This window comes from Pelodiscus sinensis, chromosome 11 (assembly GCF_052426305.1).
Source record: "Pelodiscus sinensis isolate ZL-2025 chromosome 11, ASM5242630v1, whole genome shotgun sequence".
Taxonomy (NCBI): Eukaryota; Metazoa; Chordata; order Testudines; family Trionychidae; genus Pelodiscus; species Pelodiscus sinensis.
The window spans coordinates 28,381,640-28,397,225 of NC_143062.1; the positions used below are offsets into that span (position 1 = coordinate 28,381,640).

The 15,586-nt window shown below is 49.6% G+C and overlaps 1 protein-coding gene across 6 annotated transcripts in view; it reads left to right on the forward strand.

Moving 5' to 3' along the window:
- The window catches only part of PLXNA1 (plexin A1), a 356,659-nt gene that overhangs the window by 328,328 nt on the left and 12,745 nt on the right, over positions 1–15,586 (forward strand). For all 6 annotated transcript variants that reach the window (XM_075938783.2, XM_075938786.2, XM_075938785.2 and 3 more), the window contains 4 exons: positions 24–120; positions 1,800–1,990; positions 5,350–5,519; positions 7,951–8,163. In XM_075938783.2, the coding sequence (XP_075794898.1) occupies positions 24–120; positions 1,800–1,990; positions 5,350–5,519; positions 7,951–8,163 (671 nt within the window). The remainder of the gene's footprint in view (positions 1–23; positions 121–1,799; positions 1,991–5,349; positions 5,520–7,950; positions 8,164–15,586) is intronic.

The following is a 15,586-nucleotide window of genomic DNA, read 5'->3' on the forward strand; positions in this document are numbered from 1 at the left end:
TGGTGTCTCTGCTCTGCCTTTAGGTGACTGACGGCTCCTCCGTGGCACTGGTGCCCAAGCAGAACTCCGCGTACAACATCTCCAATTCCTCCACCTTCACCAAGTCGCTCAGCAGATACGGTGAGTGCGGGGGAAATCCTGCAAGCCTGCTCTCTGGAGCCAATGGGAACAGCCCTTCCGGACAAACCAGGGACTAGAGCTGGAGGGTGCGTGGGCAAAGACACAGAACAGAAAAGGAGGCAGGCTACAGTATGCACCATGTATTGAAACAAGTACCACCCACTTCCCTGGTCTCTTGTGCCCTCCCATTTGCTTTGGGCTCCATTCAGCCTGAGAGCACGGCCTCCAATAACCATGTGCCCTTCTCCTTTATTGGTGCAACCTGGTACAGAGGGGGAATGTGCATCCAGGGCAAAGAGGGAGAACTACTAATAGGGTTGCCAGATGGTTGAAACAAAAATACCAAACACCCCCTCCCTCCCAAAAAAAACACCAGGAAAAAATTCTGTTGAAGGGAAAAAAGGGGGGGGGCAAAGTTGTTGAGGAAAAAAAAAACCAGCATGTCCCTTTTAAGTGCAGGGATAGGAACAGGGGAGTGGTTAAGCACTAAGACCCAGGGGAAAGCATTGCTTCCCCTAGGTCTTTTTTGCCGACAGCCTTGGGGATCCAGGTAAGCTGTGGGGGGAGGGGGGAGGAGGGCACTGAGTGTTTGTAGGGTTGCCAGGTGCCTGGCATTTTTGCCTCCTGGCCAGGGAAAAATTCAGAAAATACCGGACTTTTTGGGTGTCCATAGTCTCTGAATATTTTACCAGACAGGAGCCAAAAATACCAGAGTGTCTGGGTGAATACCGGGACACCTGGCAACCCTAGCAAGTAAGGGATCCCCCTCCTAGACAACAAAAACAGACTGCAAGTTCAAATAGGCACTGGGACACCTGATTCAGGGAGGGTTTATGTAAGAGAATTTCAGGTCCACAAGAGGTGCTGTGTAGGCGGCTTGTCGCCTGAAGTCCTTCCTGCACCCCCAGAACAGAAACAGTACAAGAAGCTGCAGAGCAGCTTTGCTCAGGCTGTCCTGCCAATGAGCCTCCCTCCTGGCTGGAAGTCACCGTTCTGTGTGCTAAAACTAAAGTGAGAGGCCAGAGTGTGGACGCAGTTGTGCTATGGACAGCTGTCTGCTGTCTCCACTGAACTCCCTTCGCATGGGACACTGAGCAGGGGACGTCAGATGGTAACTGCTCCTGCTCACCGCTGACCAGGCCTGAAGTGAGCCTGGTGACTGAGCAGCATGCACGGCCCTATCAGTCTGCCCTGATGCACGGCCCTATCAGTCATCAAGTTGTGTGGTTGAATTCTGGGTGCAGTGCGTGTGAAACAGTTGAGTGTGGGATGTGTGTGAGCGCATTCGTGTGTGGGTGTGCATTCATGTATGTGTGTGTGGGTGTGTGTGTGTGTGAGTGAGTGTGTGGGTGTGCATTCGTGTAGGTGGGGGGGGTGAGCATGTGGATGTTCATTTGTGTGTGTGTGTGTGTGTGTGTGTGTGTGTGAGAGAGTGTGTGTGTGAGAGTGTGTGGGTGTGCATTCGTGTAGGTGGGGGGGTGAGCGTGTGGATGTTCATTTGTGTGTGTGTGTGTGTGTGTGTGTGTGTGTGTGTGTGTGTGTGTGTGTGTGTGTGCATTCGTGTGGGAGCATGTGTGTGTGGGCCTGCTGAAGGGAAGGGAGGAATAGGGGAAGCAGGGGAGGATGAGGGTTTTAGAAGGAGGGAAGGGAAGGTCCCATTGTGTTTGTTTTTCCCACAGAGAGCATGCTCCGGACAGCCAGCAGCCCCGACAGTCTCCGTTCACGGACCCCCATGATCACGCCTGACCTAGAGAGTGGCACCAAGCTATGGCACCTGGTGAAGAATCATGACCACATGGATCAAAGGGAGGGCGACAGGGGCAGCAAGATGGTCTCCGAGATCTACCTGACCCGTCTGTTGGCCACCAAGGTACAGTTCAGGGAAGCATTCACAGGGGGAGGAGAGGTGGGAGAAGGGGGTGCTGACTGGGAGCCATTCCTGGGATGCCCTTGGTTGTGCCACCCAGTCAGCTTCCTTGCCTGGGTGCAGCACAGGTTCCACACAGATAATACTGGCTCATGCCTTTCATGTCTTCTGTGGACAGGGAGCAGTCTGGAATCCTGTTCATGCAGCTCCGGGGGCTCCCTTTCTCTCATCGCCCCAGAGGTCTGCACCTCCCATCCAGTGGAGTTCAAAACGTGCCCCACCTGTCCTGTTGCCTCTGAGTTCCACCAAGTGGCTCTGCCCCTCTCCAGTTGTCTCATAGCCCACCAGATAACCCTGCCCTGCTGTCTTCAGACTCAGCCCCAACCAGTGCCAAGTGCCACAGTGGGGCTCAACCCCCATTCCTGCTGCTCGTCCTCTAGCCAAGCGCTCACGTTTGCTGTTGGTTCCAGAGCTGTAGAAAGGTAGCAGCACTGATTACGTCTGGCCGAGGAACTAGCTGCCAACGCTTCCCGCCCATCCTCAAGTGATGCAAACACTGATTTCCCCAGTGCCCGTTGTTCAGGTGGTGAGAGTTTTCATTTTACCAGTTCTTAGCTTAGGACACAAATGCCCCAGATTCTGCCATTGCCACATGTCAAGTCAATAGGAGAGGCAGACCAAGCTCTACTGTTGTGCTTTGAGGGGAGAGGACCCCATTAATTGCAGGAGCTGAGATGCACATGCTACAAGGTATTTCTTCTCCTTCGAACCAAACCCCACCACCAGCCGTAGCAATCTGCTCTGGACTGTTCTGTTTCCAGTGGCAGTCTGTGGAGCTGAGTGGCATGTTAGAACAAGCCTGGAACATTCAAGAGCAAATCAGATGTGTTCTGCCCACGCTGAGCTAATATAGTCAGTTACACAGCAGGTGCCTGCTATCTGGGGTGGAACTGGTGCATTGGCAGCAAAACAGAGACATTAAATTGTAAAGTCTCGGGGGCAGGGACCATGTCTTGTTTCTTTGTATGGTGCTTAGCTCACTTTGTGCTCAGTGAAGAAATAAATGATGATGTACCTTGTGCATTCAACATTGTGGCACGTTCATCGTATCTGGGCATGCTCATAACTTTCTGCAGCACAGCAGCTGCTGTATGTCTGAGCCTGACCTCGAGAGGAGGGGTGGGCTTGTGGCGATGGACTCAGGAAAGCCAGTTCACTTAGAATTTATGTGCTTCTGTTCCCCCTCTGTAGAATGGGAATAATCCTTCCCTAGGTGGTAGGGTACTGCAGGGCAAATTCATTAATGTTTGTGAAGGACTCAGACACTATAATGGGAGCCAAGTTTGGTTTTTTTAATACATAAATGCTCTGGAGAAAGGGGTAATCAGCGCCATGGCAAAAATTGCAGCTGAGGCAAAACTGCTCAAGATAGTTAAGTCCAGAGCAGAACTGTGAAGCGCTTCAAAAGGATCTCACAAAACTGGGTGAGTGGGCAACAAAATGGCAGATGAAATTCATTGTTAATAAATGCAAAGTAATGCGTATTGGAAAACATAATCCCAACCATACATACAAAATGATGGGAACTAAATCAGCTATTACCACTCAAGAGAGAGATCTTGGAGTCATTATGGACGTTCTCTGAAAACAGCCACTCAATGGCAGCAGCAGTCAAAAAAGCAAACAGAATGTTAGGAATCATTAAGGAGGGGATAGAGAATAAGACAGAGAATATCTTAATGCTGCTATGTAAATCCATGGTACGCCCACATCTTGAATACTGTGTGCAGATATGGTCACCTTATCTCAAAAAGGGTATATTGGCATTGGAAAAGCTTCAGAAAAGGGCAACAAAAAGGATTAGGGGTTTGGAACGGGTCCCATATGAGGAGAAATTAACAAGGCTAGAAATGTTTCTCTTGGAAAAGAGATGACTAAAGGGGGATATGATGGAGTTCTATAAAATTATGACTCGTGGAGAAAGTGAATAGAGCGTGATTTATTTCTTAACCATAACACAAGAGCTAGGGGTCACCAAATGAAATTAATAGGTTGCAGGTTTGAAACAAACAAAAGGAAGTACTTCTGCACATAACACACAATCAACTTGTGGAACTCCTTGCCAGAGGATGTTGTGAAGGCCAAGACTTTAACAGGGTTCAAAAAAGAGTGAGATAAATTCATGGGGGATAGCTTCTTCACTGTGGGTGCGTCTACACTGCACCATTTTCCTGGATTAACAGTCATTAATCTGGAAAAACAATACTAGCGTCCACACCGCAATTGCGTTATTTTGACAGAAAGTTGAAATAACGGACGGCTTTTTCCGACGGCAGTAAACCTAATTCCACAAGGAACAAGCCCTTTTCCGAAAAAGCTTTTTTGGAAGAGGGCATGTGTAGATATTCCACTGCTGCTATGTCTAAATAGCTCCTCACCAGGACCATTCTAAGTTACTCCTCTCCAGTGCCTCCTGGGGCTCTAAGTCGAGATAGCGCATCCACATTAGGGGAGCCTGCCTCAGACTAATTTTGAGGCTTTCCTGTAGTGTGGATGCTCTATTTCAAAATACGCTTTTCCAGAAGATATCTTCTGGAAAAGCTTATTCCAAAAGAAGCTTGCAGTGTAGACGTACTCTGTCTGTTAGCCAGGATTGGCAGAAATGGTGTCCCTAGCTGCTTTGTCAGGGCTGGGAATGGGCAACAGGGGAGGAGTCACTTAGTGGTCAATGCCAGGTGCTCCAGAGGGAATGAAGAGAACAGGTAATCGCTGTCAGAAGACAGGATGCTGGGATAAATGGAGCTTTGTTCTGACTCAGTATGGCCATTCTTATGGTTTTTCCTTGCAGTTAGGTTTCTGGTTGAGCTCCCCTCACCAGGAATTGAAAGCCATGATCACATCTATCCTTGGAAGTCACGAACCAAATAATATAGCACCAAAAAAAGTTGTTAATGCGACTGGGTTTCCCTCACTATTCAGACACAGCAGTGACCAAGATGCTGGCCTGGCTAACGGAACATGAAGGAGAGCTACTGTGCCATGCTGTGAAGCAGCACAACATATTTCTCTTGTGGGGTGGACAGGTAGCAGCTTGAGTTATGGTGCCAGATAACACCCAAGAATCACTGACATCTCCTTGTCATCCCAGGGTATTCTCCCCATTAAGGACCGGTGTATTTCCTTGCTTTCCTATGGCTTTGGCCCTCCTCCTACCAGCCCCATCTCACATGCTGGCCCATTAATGGGGGTAGCAATGAAGTTAATGTCTGAAATTGCTGGCTAGCCCTACTGCTTCCTCCTTTCTTCCAATGCATGACTTTCTGGGCAGGACTGAGCAGCCACTTTCCATTCCTCATCTCCAGGGCACCTTGCAGAAGTTCGTCGATGACCTGTTTGAGACCATTTTCAGCACAGCGCACCGTGGGAGCGCCCTGCCGCTCGCCATCAAGTACATGTTCGACTTCCTGGACGAACAAGCCGATAAACATCAGATCAACGATTATGACGTCAGGCACACCTGGAAGAGTAACTGGTAATTGGGTAGGGCAGGTGCCAGGCGTCGGGAGGGGCATCAGCATTTCCATTTGTCCTGTCCCAGCTAATGAATGCCTCCAGTCTTGTGATGGGAAATCTGGATTTGCCAACCTCAGCCAGGGCAGATCATTGAAAGTGACCTGAGTGAGGAAACATAGGGCCCCGAAGCCTATTTATCTCCCAGTATTTCTTGAGGTAGGTGAGCCCCTTGCTCGCTTTGTTATAACAGTCCCAGCCATGCCACACTTCCCATAAACTTCCCATCCTGAAGTATTAGTGTTCCACGATTGAACTATGGCAGGGCTGTGCAGTTAAATGCCCAGCTCACCTTGAGATTCATGGCCCCCTGCCCTTGCAAACCCCAGGTTGTATTTTCATACCACTTGGCAGCATTTGCAACGTGAATCCCAGCCTGCCGCATAGCCAAGCCTGTCGTGGCAAGGTGATGTAATACCCCGCACACATCCTCCCTAGCCTCGTCTAAAGAGCTGACCTTCAGGCTTCCTAATTGCTTCCAGGAGAGGGAGGCAGGTGCCGAGGAGAGCTCAGTGAGCAATGTGATGGGGCTAGCACCTCTCTGTACATAGGCATCGCTTCTCCACAACTCCCCCCTCGCGTGGCATTCTTCTTTTCTGCTGCCTCGCTGATTTCATCTCTCTGATCTCCTCGCCGTTACTGGCAACGAGGACATACGTTCCCATGTCTGGCATTTGTTAAATGGCAGCCAAATTGCTTTTGTATAGTTCAGTAACTGTCAGCAATTAGCAGGGCAGGAAAAGAAACATTTTTAAATGGAGAGACGAGAGTGCGGAAACGCTCGGAACTGATTTATAACTCTGCTTTCTATATTAAAGGAAGGAAGGAAGGAGTTGGTAGGCGGAGGGAGCCCTGTTCCACAGGGCTTGGGATGCAGGCTCCTGCATACTAATGTTACGCTTATCTCTGAGCGCTAATTCAATGCGTGGAGCTGATTTCTTGAGGCTGCTCCCTTCACGGATTGAAATATGTATGTGCATCCAGCACCCTCATTATAAGAGTCACGGGGAGCCCAGCATCTGGTGTCTTGGAAGCATTGTTGATGACGCAGGGAAGCTTAGCGGGGTTTTCAGGAGCTCTATAGCAGGGCTCCATCTCTGAGGACCTTCTAGTGAGAGATGCTACTGAACTGTGGGTGGGATAAGGCTAGATGAGAAGAGTGGTCTGACACCGGCTAGGATTCCCCTCTCATGCTGTAATTCATAAATTCTTTATAAAACTATCTGAGGCCTAGTGTACATTAACCCCCTTGTCGGTCTAATCCACGTGACTTCAGTGACGCAAAAAACCTCGTTGAAGTTGATGTACTTACCGCGGCGTCTCGTGTGTGGTAATGTTGGGGGGGGGCTGCTCTCCCATCAGTGCTGGCTATTCTTCTCCTGGTGAAGTCCAAATGTCGATGGGAGAGTGGTCGGAGATTGATTTATTGCATCTAAGCAGAAGCAATAAATCGACGGCCGGTGGATCAATCGCTGCAGTGTCGATCCCCGGCATAATGGAGACAAGCCCTGAAGTAGCCAGCATTTTCCTCTGATAATAAATGCCTTAGTGACTCCATTGAAGAGCCTAACAATTCTTCCCCTACACAGGGTCCAGGCAGGCTCATGTAAAGTGCCACAAGGGGGGTTAAAAGGATCAGCTGAGGAGGGAAGGAGATTTTGCACAATTTGGCACGAGGTCCAGGCATGGAATGGAGCCCTTTCCCATGGAATGGGAGCAGACAGCTGACCTGATCGCAGAAACTGAGGCAATAGTAGTGCTCGTAGGGGTTAAATGGGACCCCTGCGGTTTTGGTCAATGGTGGATGCTTTAAGAAAGTGCGTGGAGAAAGAGGAGAGGAAGGCCCTCCTTCAGGATTCGGAATGGAGATAATTCACTTGGGAGGGGACAGTTGCACAGGAAAGAAAGGCAGAGTACTGTGATGGCCTTCCTTTAGGATCCCTGAAGACCCCAATATAACTGTGGACTAGCCAGGAACTATTCTTAAGCAAAGTCTCTCCCAGGGCCCTGTTCCACACAGGAGCCCTTGCAATGGTGTAGTTACTTCAGAGGGGTAGGAGATCTGCATGGTGATGCATTAAAAACACCTTCTCTGATATAAATTCCAGGAAGGGACACCCTCCTTAGGCCCTGGATATGAGATTTGTAGATTGTCCCCCACCAATACCCATGCCCCACATATCTACAGTAACCCAAGAGAGGAAAAGCCCTGAAAGCAGAGTGAATGCCTGCATGCATAGGCTTGAGGGGAGTACCTGGGAACCATCTGCCCCTTTCTTAAAAGAATCTGCTAAATTCAGGCTTGTCCAAGAAGCTGATGAGGCCTCTTTGCACTAGCTCCTCACTGGGGCCTTGTTTCCTGCAGTGACCATCTCTCTTCTTTCTTTCCTCAGTCTACCTCTGCGTTTTTGGGTGAATGTGATTAAGAACCCCCAGTTTGTGTTTGACATTCACAAGAACAGTATTACTGATGCCTGCCTATCCGTGGTGGCTCAGACATTCATGGACTCCTGCTCAACTTCTGAGCACAAGCTGGGGAAAGACTCTCCCTCCAACAAACTACTGTATGCCAAGGACATCCCCAACTATAAAAGCTGGGTAGAAAGGTGAGTGACCTCAGCATTGCTTCCTCCTTGCTCTATATACATGATGTCTGTAATATGCGAATGGGGGTTTTGCAGCTCTCATAGTCCACATCGTGCACTGTTACAAGACTTGGCTAGTGCAGTCATTCTCCTGTGTTGTTGTTAATCTTTCGAGTTCGAAGATGACCCTGACATCACTGTTTGGTTTGGTTTCTGTGAACATGTGAATGGCTGATCAGGCCGGTCTGAGTTTTGAACTGTCTGCGGCACACTGAACAAGAGATGCCGCTATGGGTTATTTGATTAACAGCAGACATGCTGCTGTCATCAGATTTATGTTGCTGGCACTTTTCTGCCCCAGTAGTTCTCCTCTGTTCAGACGCTGTAGTTCCAGAATGGATGAGGCTTTGCCAGGTGGAACGATCGTGAGTGAGATCTTCCCACATCTCTAGGTCAGTGTTGAAATGCAACAAGGATAACTTGAGGGAGTCTTTGAAAGTTTTTTTTGCCCTCCCTGAGAGCGCTTTCCCTCCTTTAGCTTGCCTTAAAAACCTTCTCTTGGAGTTGCTTATCTGACTTTCTGGGGATGTGGCCTGCCCATCTCATCTGTGGTTTCATCAGCATACGGGTGCTTGGAATACCTGCTTGTACGAGAACCTCAGTATCTGGAACCTTGTCTTGCATCTTATTTTCATCAGTATCCTCAGACAACTCGTGTGAAATTGGTTCAGCTTCAGAGCATGGCACTGTCCACACACGGTCCATGTTTTCCATGCATACATCAAAGCTGGCAATACGATGGCTTTGTAGACTGTCAGTTTTGTTTGTTGACGGATGTCTCTGCACTCCCATGCATTTGTGTTGGTATCATCGCCATGTGAACTGCATGGGGCGGTGTACTGCCAAAGTAGGCAAACGTGTCCACTTCTCGCAGGGATTGACCATTCAATGGGATAACAAGCTTTATGTGAGGCTTTCCTGGTGTAGGCTGGCGCAACACTTTTGTCATCTTGATGTGGATTGTGAGACACTGAAGAGAAGTAGTCCATCCTCTCCTATGTGCCAGACTCACATTCACATTTGGCATTCAGGGAGCAGGCCTCAGCAAACAGCCTACAAACCTCTGCCTTCATCTTTGCCTGTAGCCTCCTCAGATTGAAGAGCTTGCCATTGGTCAAGTATCTGATGCCAATCCTGGTATCACAGTCATGAAAGGCATCTGTAAGCATGACCGAGAACATCATATTGAAGAGGGCTTGGTGAATGCTGTGGTTTTTCTTTAGAGATTCCATTGCAACAGAGAGTCTTACTGTTTGCTGAAAGGTGGTCTTTGGGATGTGGAAAGTTCAGGACTCCAGGGGCATCTGCCTGCTAATGGAGCCTGTGAGAGGGTCCGTCCCCCTACCCTGGGGGCCCCCTTTCTTCTCGGTCCTTGTCTCAGACCTCCCGACCGCGCTCCCTCAGTCAGCATGGCCGGGAACGCTTTTTGCATGATCATCCCGCTTGGGAGTTGAGGGGGACCTGGGCCCACCCCCTCTCCAGGCCCCAGCCCAGGGCCCTAAGGTGGGGGTGCTCCTTCAGGATGCCACCCACCTGGCTGACGGGGCTAACCACCTAAACGCATCAGGCCGCAAGTGGTTCTCCGTCCGCCCGCCCTGGGCTACTTCCTCACCCTCGAGCATCCTGGCTTCTCCTTCACCCTTCTGCTCTTTTGTCCTCAGTCCTTCCTCCACGATCCCTGCCTCCCCCCCCCCCTTTGTCCTCCTCATCTTCCCTTTTTACAGCTGCCGCTCCTCCCCCTGCGCCTGTGCCGGAGTCCGGGGACCGTTTCCCTTCCCCGTCCCCAGTGTCCTTGCCTGACCTGCCTCCCATTGCGCCTGCGTCGGCATTGCGGCGCCTGCGCAGCCCGGGGTCAGGCTGCCGCTCGCCAGCTCTGCTCCGGCCGCCGGCTTTGCTCTTGCCACGGCTGAGGGCGGGAGCAACTCGCCCCTGTCCATGCGGAGGTCTAATAGTGAGGACACGTTCCATTCCACGACCTCGTCACACAGCCCCTTAGTGCTTTGTTTGGGGCTTGGCATTTGGAGGAAGCCAGTCTGTTTTAAGATTGCCTAATGTTTTCCATGGTAAAAGATTCTTGTGATTTTTGTCAACCGTATCACCTCCGTTGTTTGCAGCAGTCCTTTGAAATTCATCAAGGAGAAAGCCCCTGGGCTAGAGAAGTGCTTGTTCTTTATTCCATGAAAATCCATTCCAGTTTTTCTGAGATACAAATTGTTGAAAACTGGCATTTCTCTTCTCTCAGGTGTGCTCCAGGAGGGTGTCAGAGTTGACAGCTCTAGCACCTGAGCCCTCATACACTGTCTTCCATAAAGAAAAGGTGTAGCTCAGATTGCATCCGGCATATCTGCTCAAAGTAGTGTCCCAGTTTCACCTGGAACAAGATATCTTTCTGCTGGTCTTTTATCCACATCCGCATAGGAATGTGCACCAGCAGAGGCTGCATCCTCTAGATGTCCACAGTGTGCTCGTCGTCCTCACTGAGCGACCACGGACATTCAGGAAGTCAACCCAACTCTGTCTCTGTAGCTGATTGCATGAAGAGTTTCCCAGTCTTACAACAGCTTGTTTTGTATTGGCTCACAGACGGCATCCATACCTGTTATGAGCTAGCCAGGCTCCCTCCCCTGGTGATCGTGGCCCAGTTGACAAGGGCTCATACTTCTTTAACTACTTTCTTCACCCAAGTACTGATCCAGGAGATCTGCAGGGCAGCAATCTAGTCCCTGTAGCACAAGTTTGCTGCTCATTACGGTATCAACCTGCAAGGCAGAGGCGATGCAGCTGTTGGCAGTGTGGTCCTCCAGTCAACGATTCCTTAACTCCCACTCCACCTCGGCAAGCGCTGGAAGAAGAAAAGATGGTTACTCACTAGGGATGCTAAAATACATGTATTTAGGTAAATGTGTAACCGCTGAAAATTTCAGCAGTTGCATGTTTACGTGTGTGGGAGGGGGAGGTGGCTCCTCAGGAGTCGGAGGTTGTGGGGAGCTTGCTTAAAAGTTGGCTCCCCATGTGCACCAGCTCCCATTTGCCCCTGCTGCCTATGATACAGAGTCAGTGGGAGAAGGGAGAGGAGAAGGCTGCATGTAACTATTGACAGTTAACTGAGGAGACCAGACTCATTGGTTAAGCATGTGCACGTTTACACTTTAACACCCCCATTATTCACCATTTCGTAACTCTTGTTCCTCGCGGTGCATTGTTCACGTCCATTTCAGTACCCACCCTCCTTCCCCTCTGTCGGAGTTGCCAGCAAGTATGAACTGATGGAGGGGTCAGGGCTTCAGGGTGATATGTTGAGCACCATGAAGGCGCCACTCCAGGAGGCTCCACATGGGGACTGAAAAGGGAAAAATGTTGCGATGTCCGTTCACGCAGTGTGCACATGCCTGAGCGGAATGGAAGTGAACAACACAACTCGAAGAACAGCAGTTTGGAGAAAGTGAGTGTTGTCTTTTATTTAGGTTGCAAAAATGAACACTCAAAAGTTAGGATATACCCGATTTAAAGTTGCCTGTGAAACCTTAAATCAGCGTTCCTGTGCGTATGCATAAGGATACAGTCAATAACTACATGATCCCATACTCTTTTCCCCTTAGAACCACTGTGCTATTCGGTGCTCAGGGAGGCTGCGCAAAGGATCAAATTAAAGTTATACAGACGACTATAAATCTAGCATTTCCTAACTTTTGAATCCTTGATTTTGCAGCCTAAATATTTTTGAAATGTTTTTCTGTATTGTATCGCTCCATAGGGGCATGCATAGTGCTTTGCAGGCAAATTAAAAGACAAGGTTCCTGCCTGGAGGGTATTAGAACCTCAGTGTAGCTGAAAACACAAGAGAAATGCAGGCAGCTGCAGCAGATAGGAAGAGGTCGGGACTGCCCTGTGGGGAGCCTGTTCTCCCCTCTGTGCTAGGTGGTTGGATTTCCCCCTTCTCCTCTGTGGTGGGACTTTGCTCTGTAGCTGCTATTTTAATTTGGAGGGATTATCCTTGCAGAGCACTGCAGAAGGAAGAGTTTGAAAGCAGGCAGAGCGTTTGACTGAACCTGGCAGTCCCAATGGAAGATCTGTCTATTATCTCCATCATCATGATATCCAGGCAAAAAAAAGGGCAGTTTGCCAGTTGGCTACTCCAGGGAAGAAACAGAGTTAAAAGGGAGAGCACACAGAAGTGAGGGGAGGAGAGAGACACACTTGGTTTTGCTTCCAGGTGGCTGCATCCTGAGTCACTGCTGTGCAAGATGCAGTCTCTCAGCTCGTAGGCATTGAGCAGGAATGATAGCAATCCATGGGCTGTCAGTCCATTAGAGATGTCAGTATGTGCACAGAAACTAATTGTGGCTCCTCACCTCCTGCATATGTCTCAATCCAGAAAGGGTTCTCTGCTCCCTTTTGGCTGGATATCTGGTACTGCTGCCCTGGATGCCCTCATCTGCCGTGGGAGCCCCCATGTCATGCTCTCACCTCCCATAGAGTCCCACTTCCCATCAAGGGCAGTTCAGACAGCGTGATCCAGGTAGCTGGATTCCCAGGCAAACATGATCTTACGGCGCATCCTGTAGGCGCTTGGTGTGATTTCAGTGGCCACTGATTTAGAAGATGGCTAGAAACAGTGAGGCCCAAGGCCTGGTCCTTCTGCCCACATGTTCCCTGAAGTGGATGGAAGGTGTTTTCTATCCCGGAAGGAAGAATCTGAATGGAAACAGATGAGAACCCACGTCTGATGTCCTCAGCTGCACAGTGGGTCCCTTGGGGGCTGCTGTAGTCGGCAAATCTGTGCTCAAACTTTTTCCACTGCTGCTTATAGGGTAAGTAGGCAGACTCTCCAGCTCTGTCAGCATGCACAAAGTTTCCGTCCTCCCCACCCCACATACAGCTGGAACCCCTGCTGGGGACTGCCTTGTATAAGCATCTTAACAGGAGCTCTTGGCTGCTCTCAGTACTATAGGATAGACCGGGCTCATGTTCATCTCCTGGAGGTGTTACGCTGCCATCTGCTCCCACCCAAATGTCTGAGTCAGCATTGTTCCACCTCAGTGAGATTGGATTCATCTAATGCTGCTACTGCTAATAATCACTGTGCCAGACTGTTGACTTTGAATTGCATTGGCTTTCATTTCCCTGGGGTCACGAGAGGTAAAGCAAGTGGGGGTGGGGCTTTCAGTCAGGATTCACAGATATTTGGAGGCCTGATGGTTGTGGGTTTTGCAGGAGCAGTCCATGAAGGTATTAAGAGGGCCAAAGGGACCTACGTCTGCCCTCAGAGTCTGCCACTTTACTTCCCGCATAATTTGAGTCCGTACATTTGATCATTTTGCCCGAAAATGTTTTCAAAATAACTTTAGGAAAACGAAGATTAGCATGTTCCTCTAGAGCGATATACAAAGGCAGCCATCCTGGGCACCGGGCCTGGTGGAATTCTGTTCTGCGAGTGACTGAGCTACTCCCCAGGAACGCTCACTTTAGTCTGGGTGGCCTTGCTTTTACCTCCGGAAGTGATGTACCTGGGCATCCCTTGCGTGTGCTGGGAGCCTCTGCCATTGAGGGCAGCACAGGAGAGGCTTGACTGGCTTCCACAGCACATCCTGCCCCTGTGGATGACGTGAATAGGGGAGACTGCTAAGCACGTCAGATGCAGCTGGAATAATGCACCTGCTGGGTGCCATGGCTTTGAATCTCCTTGGGTGCAATTTATGGAGTTGCTTGAATTTGCTGAGCATACCAATGAGCCACCTAGTCCCGTATCCCCCTCTCTTGCCCTACCCAGACACACCAGTGGGCCATGTAGAAGTGGGTGAAACTATTGATCCATAAGCCAAGTATTCCATCACCTATCAGACCTCATTGGTCCACTGGTCCATTTAGGCCTGCTTCCTTTCTCCAGCAATAACTTCAGTGGCCTTCTAGGTGACCTGCCCCATCATGCTTCTGGCTAACAATGAGTGCTGTTTGGGAACAGGTGATGTGTGATGCCATGGAGCATTTGTCAGGGTGAAGTCACATTTTCTGTTGTTGATTCTGGGAAAGCAGGGTTGTCAGCCTTAGGGTCATGACCCCATGGTGGCTCATTAAGCTGCTTTTCTGATGTTTCTCACCTTTTCTGCAGAATCTGTTTTCACTAAAAACTTCAAACGGTTTCTCACCTTCCTGTGGTGCAGTAACCTTTCCAAGCACAGCTAGCTGCAGTCATAAGTACTACTGACCGAGGAAGGTGCAATTCATGAAATGTTCTGCATGGAGGTGTACACTACAGATGTGGATGTGAAACTATCACAAGTGTATGCACTGACTGTGAAATGTCATCTTTGGCTTCCTGTGACATAGTACCTTAACAGGAACCATTGCAACAACAAAGTGCTATATGTGGTAGCCCTGGGGCAGGGGTTGACTGGAATAGCAGAAAGGATTCTGGGATATCAGTAGAGCCCTGCAAATTTGCAGATATCTGCTTTAATATCCCCAGGTAGCCACATCCAGGAATGTGGGTGTAGATATCTGCAGCCCATTTTTGTGAATCATAGAATCACAGAGCTGGAAGAGACCTCAGAAGGTCATCAAGTCCAGCCTCCTGCCCAAGGCAGGGCCAATCCCAACTAAATCAACCCAGCCAGGGCTTTGTCAAGCCGAGACTTAAAAACCTCTAGGGATGGAGATTCCACCACCGCCCTAGGTAACCCATTCCAGTGCTTCACCACCCTCCTAGTGAAATAGTTTTTCCTAATATCCAATCTAGACCTCCCCCACTGTAACTTGAGACCACTGCTCCTTGTTCTGCCATCTGTCATTACTGAGAACAGCCTTTCTCCTGCCTCTGTGGAACCTCCCTTCAGGAATTTGAAGGCTGCTATCAAATCCCCCCTCACTTTTCTCTTATGCAGACTAAACAAACCCAAATCCCTCAGTCTCTCCTCAGGTCATGCGCTCCATCCCTCTAATTATTTTGGTCGCCCTCTGCTGGACCCTCTCCAATGCGTCCACATCCTTTCTATAGTGTGGGGCCCAGAACTGGACACAGTACTCCAGATGTGGCCTCACCAGACCCGAATAAAGGGGAATTATCACTTCTCTAGATCTGCTGGAAATGCTCCTCCTAATACACCCTAATATGCCATTCGCCTTCTTGGCTACAAGTGCACACTGTTGATTCATATCCAGCTTCTCATTCACTGTAATCTCCAGGTCCTTTTCTGCAGAACTGCTACTTAGCCATTCGGTCCCCAGCCTGTAACAACGCTTGGGATTCTTCCGTCCCAAGTGCAGGACTCTACACTTGTCCTTGTTGACCGGGATGCAAATGTGGATGCAAATACCAATTTTGTATTCATGCAGAGCTCTAGATATTGGGTGTGGAGGCAGAAGAGGGTAGTTTGCGGTGGAAGGG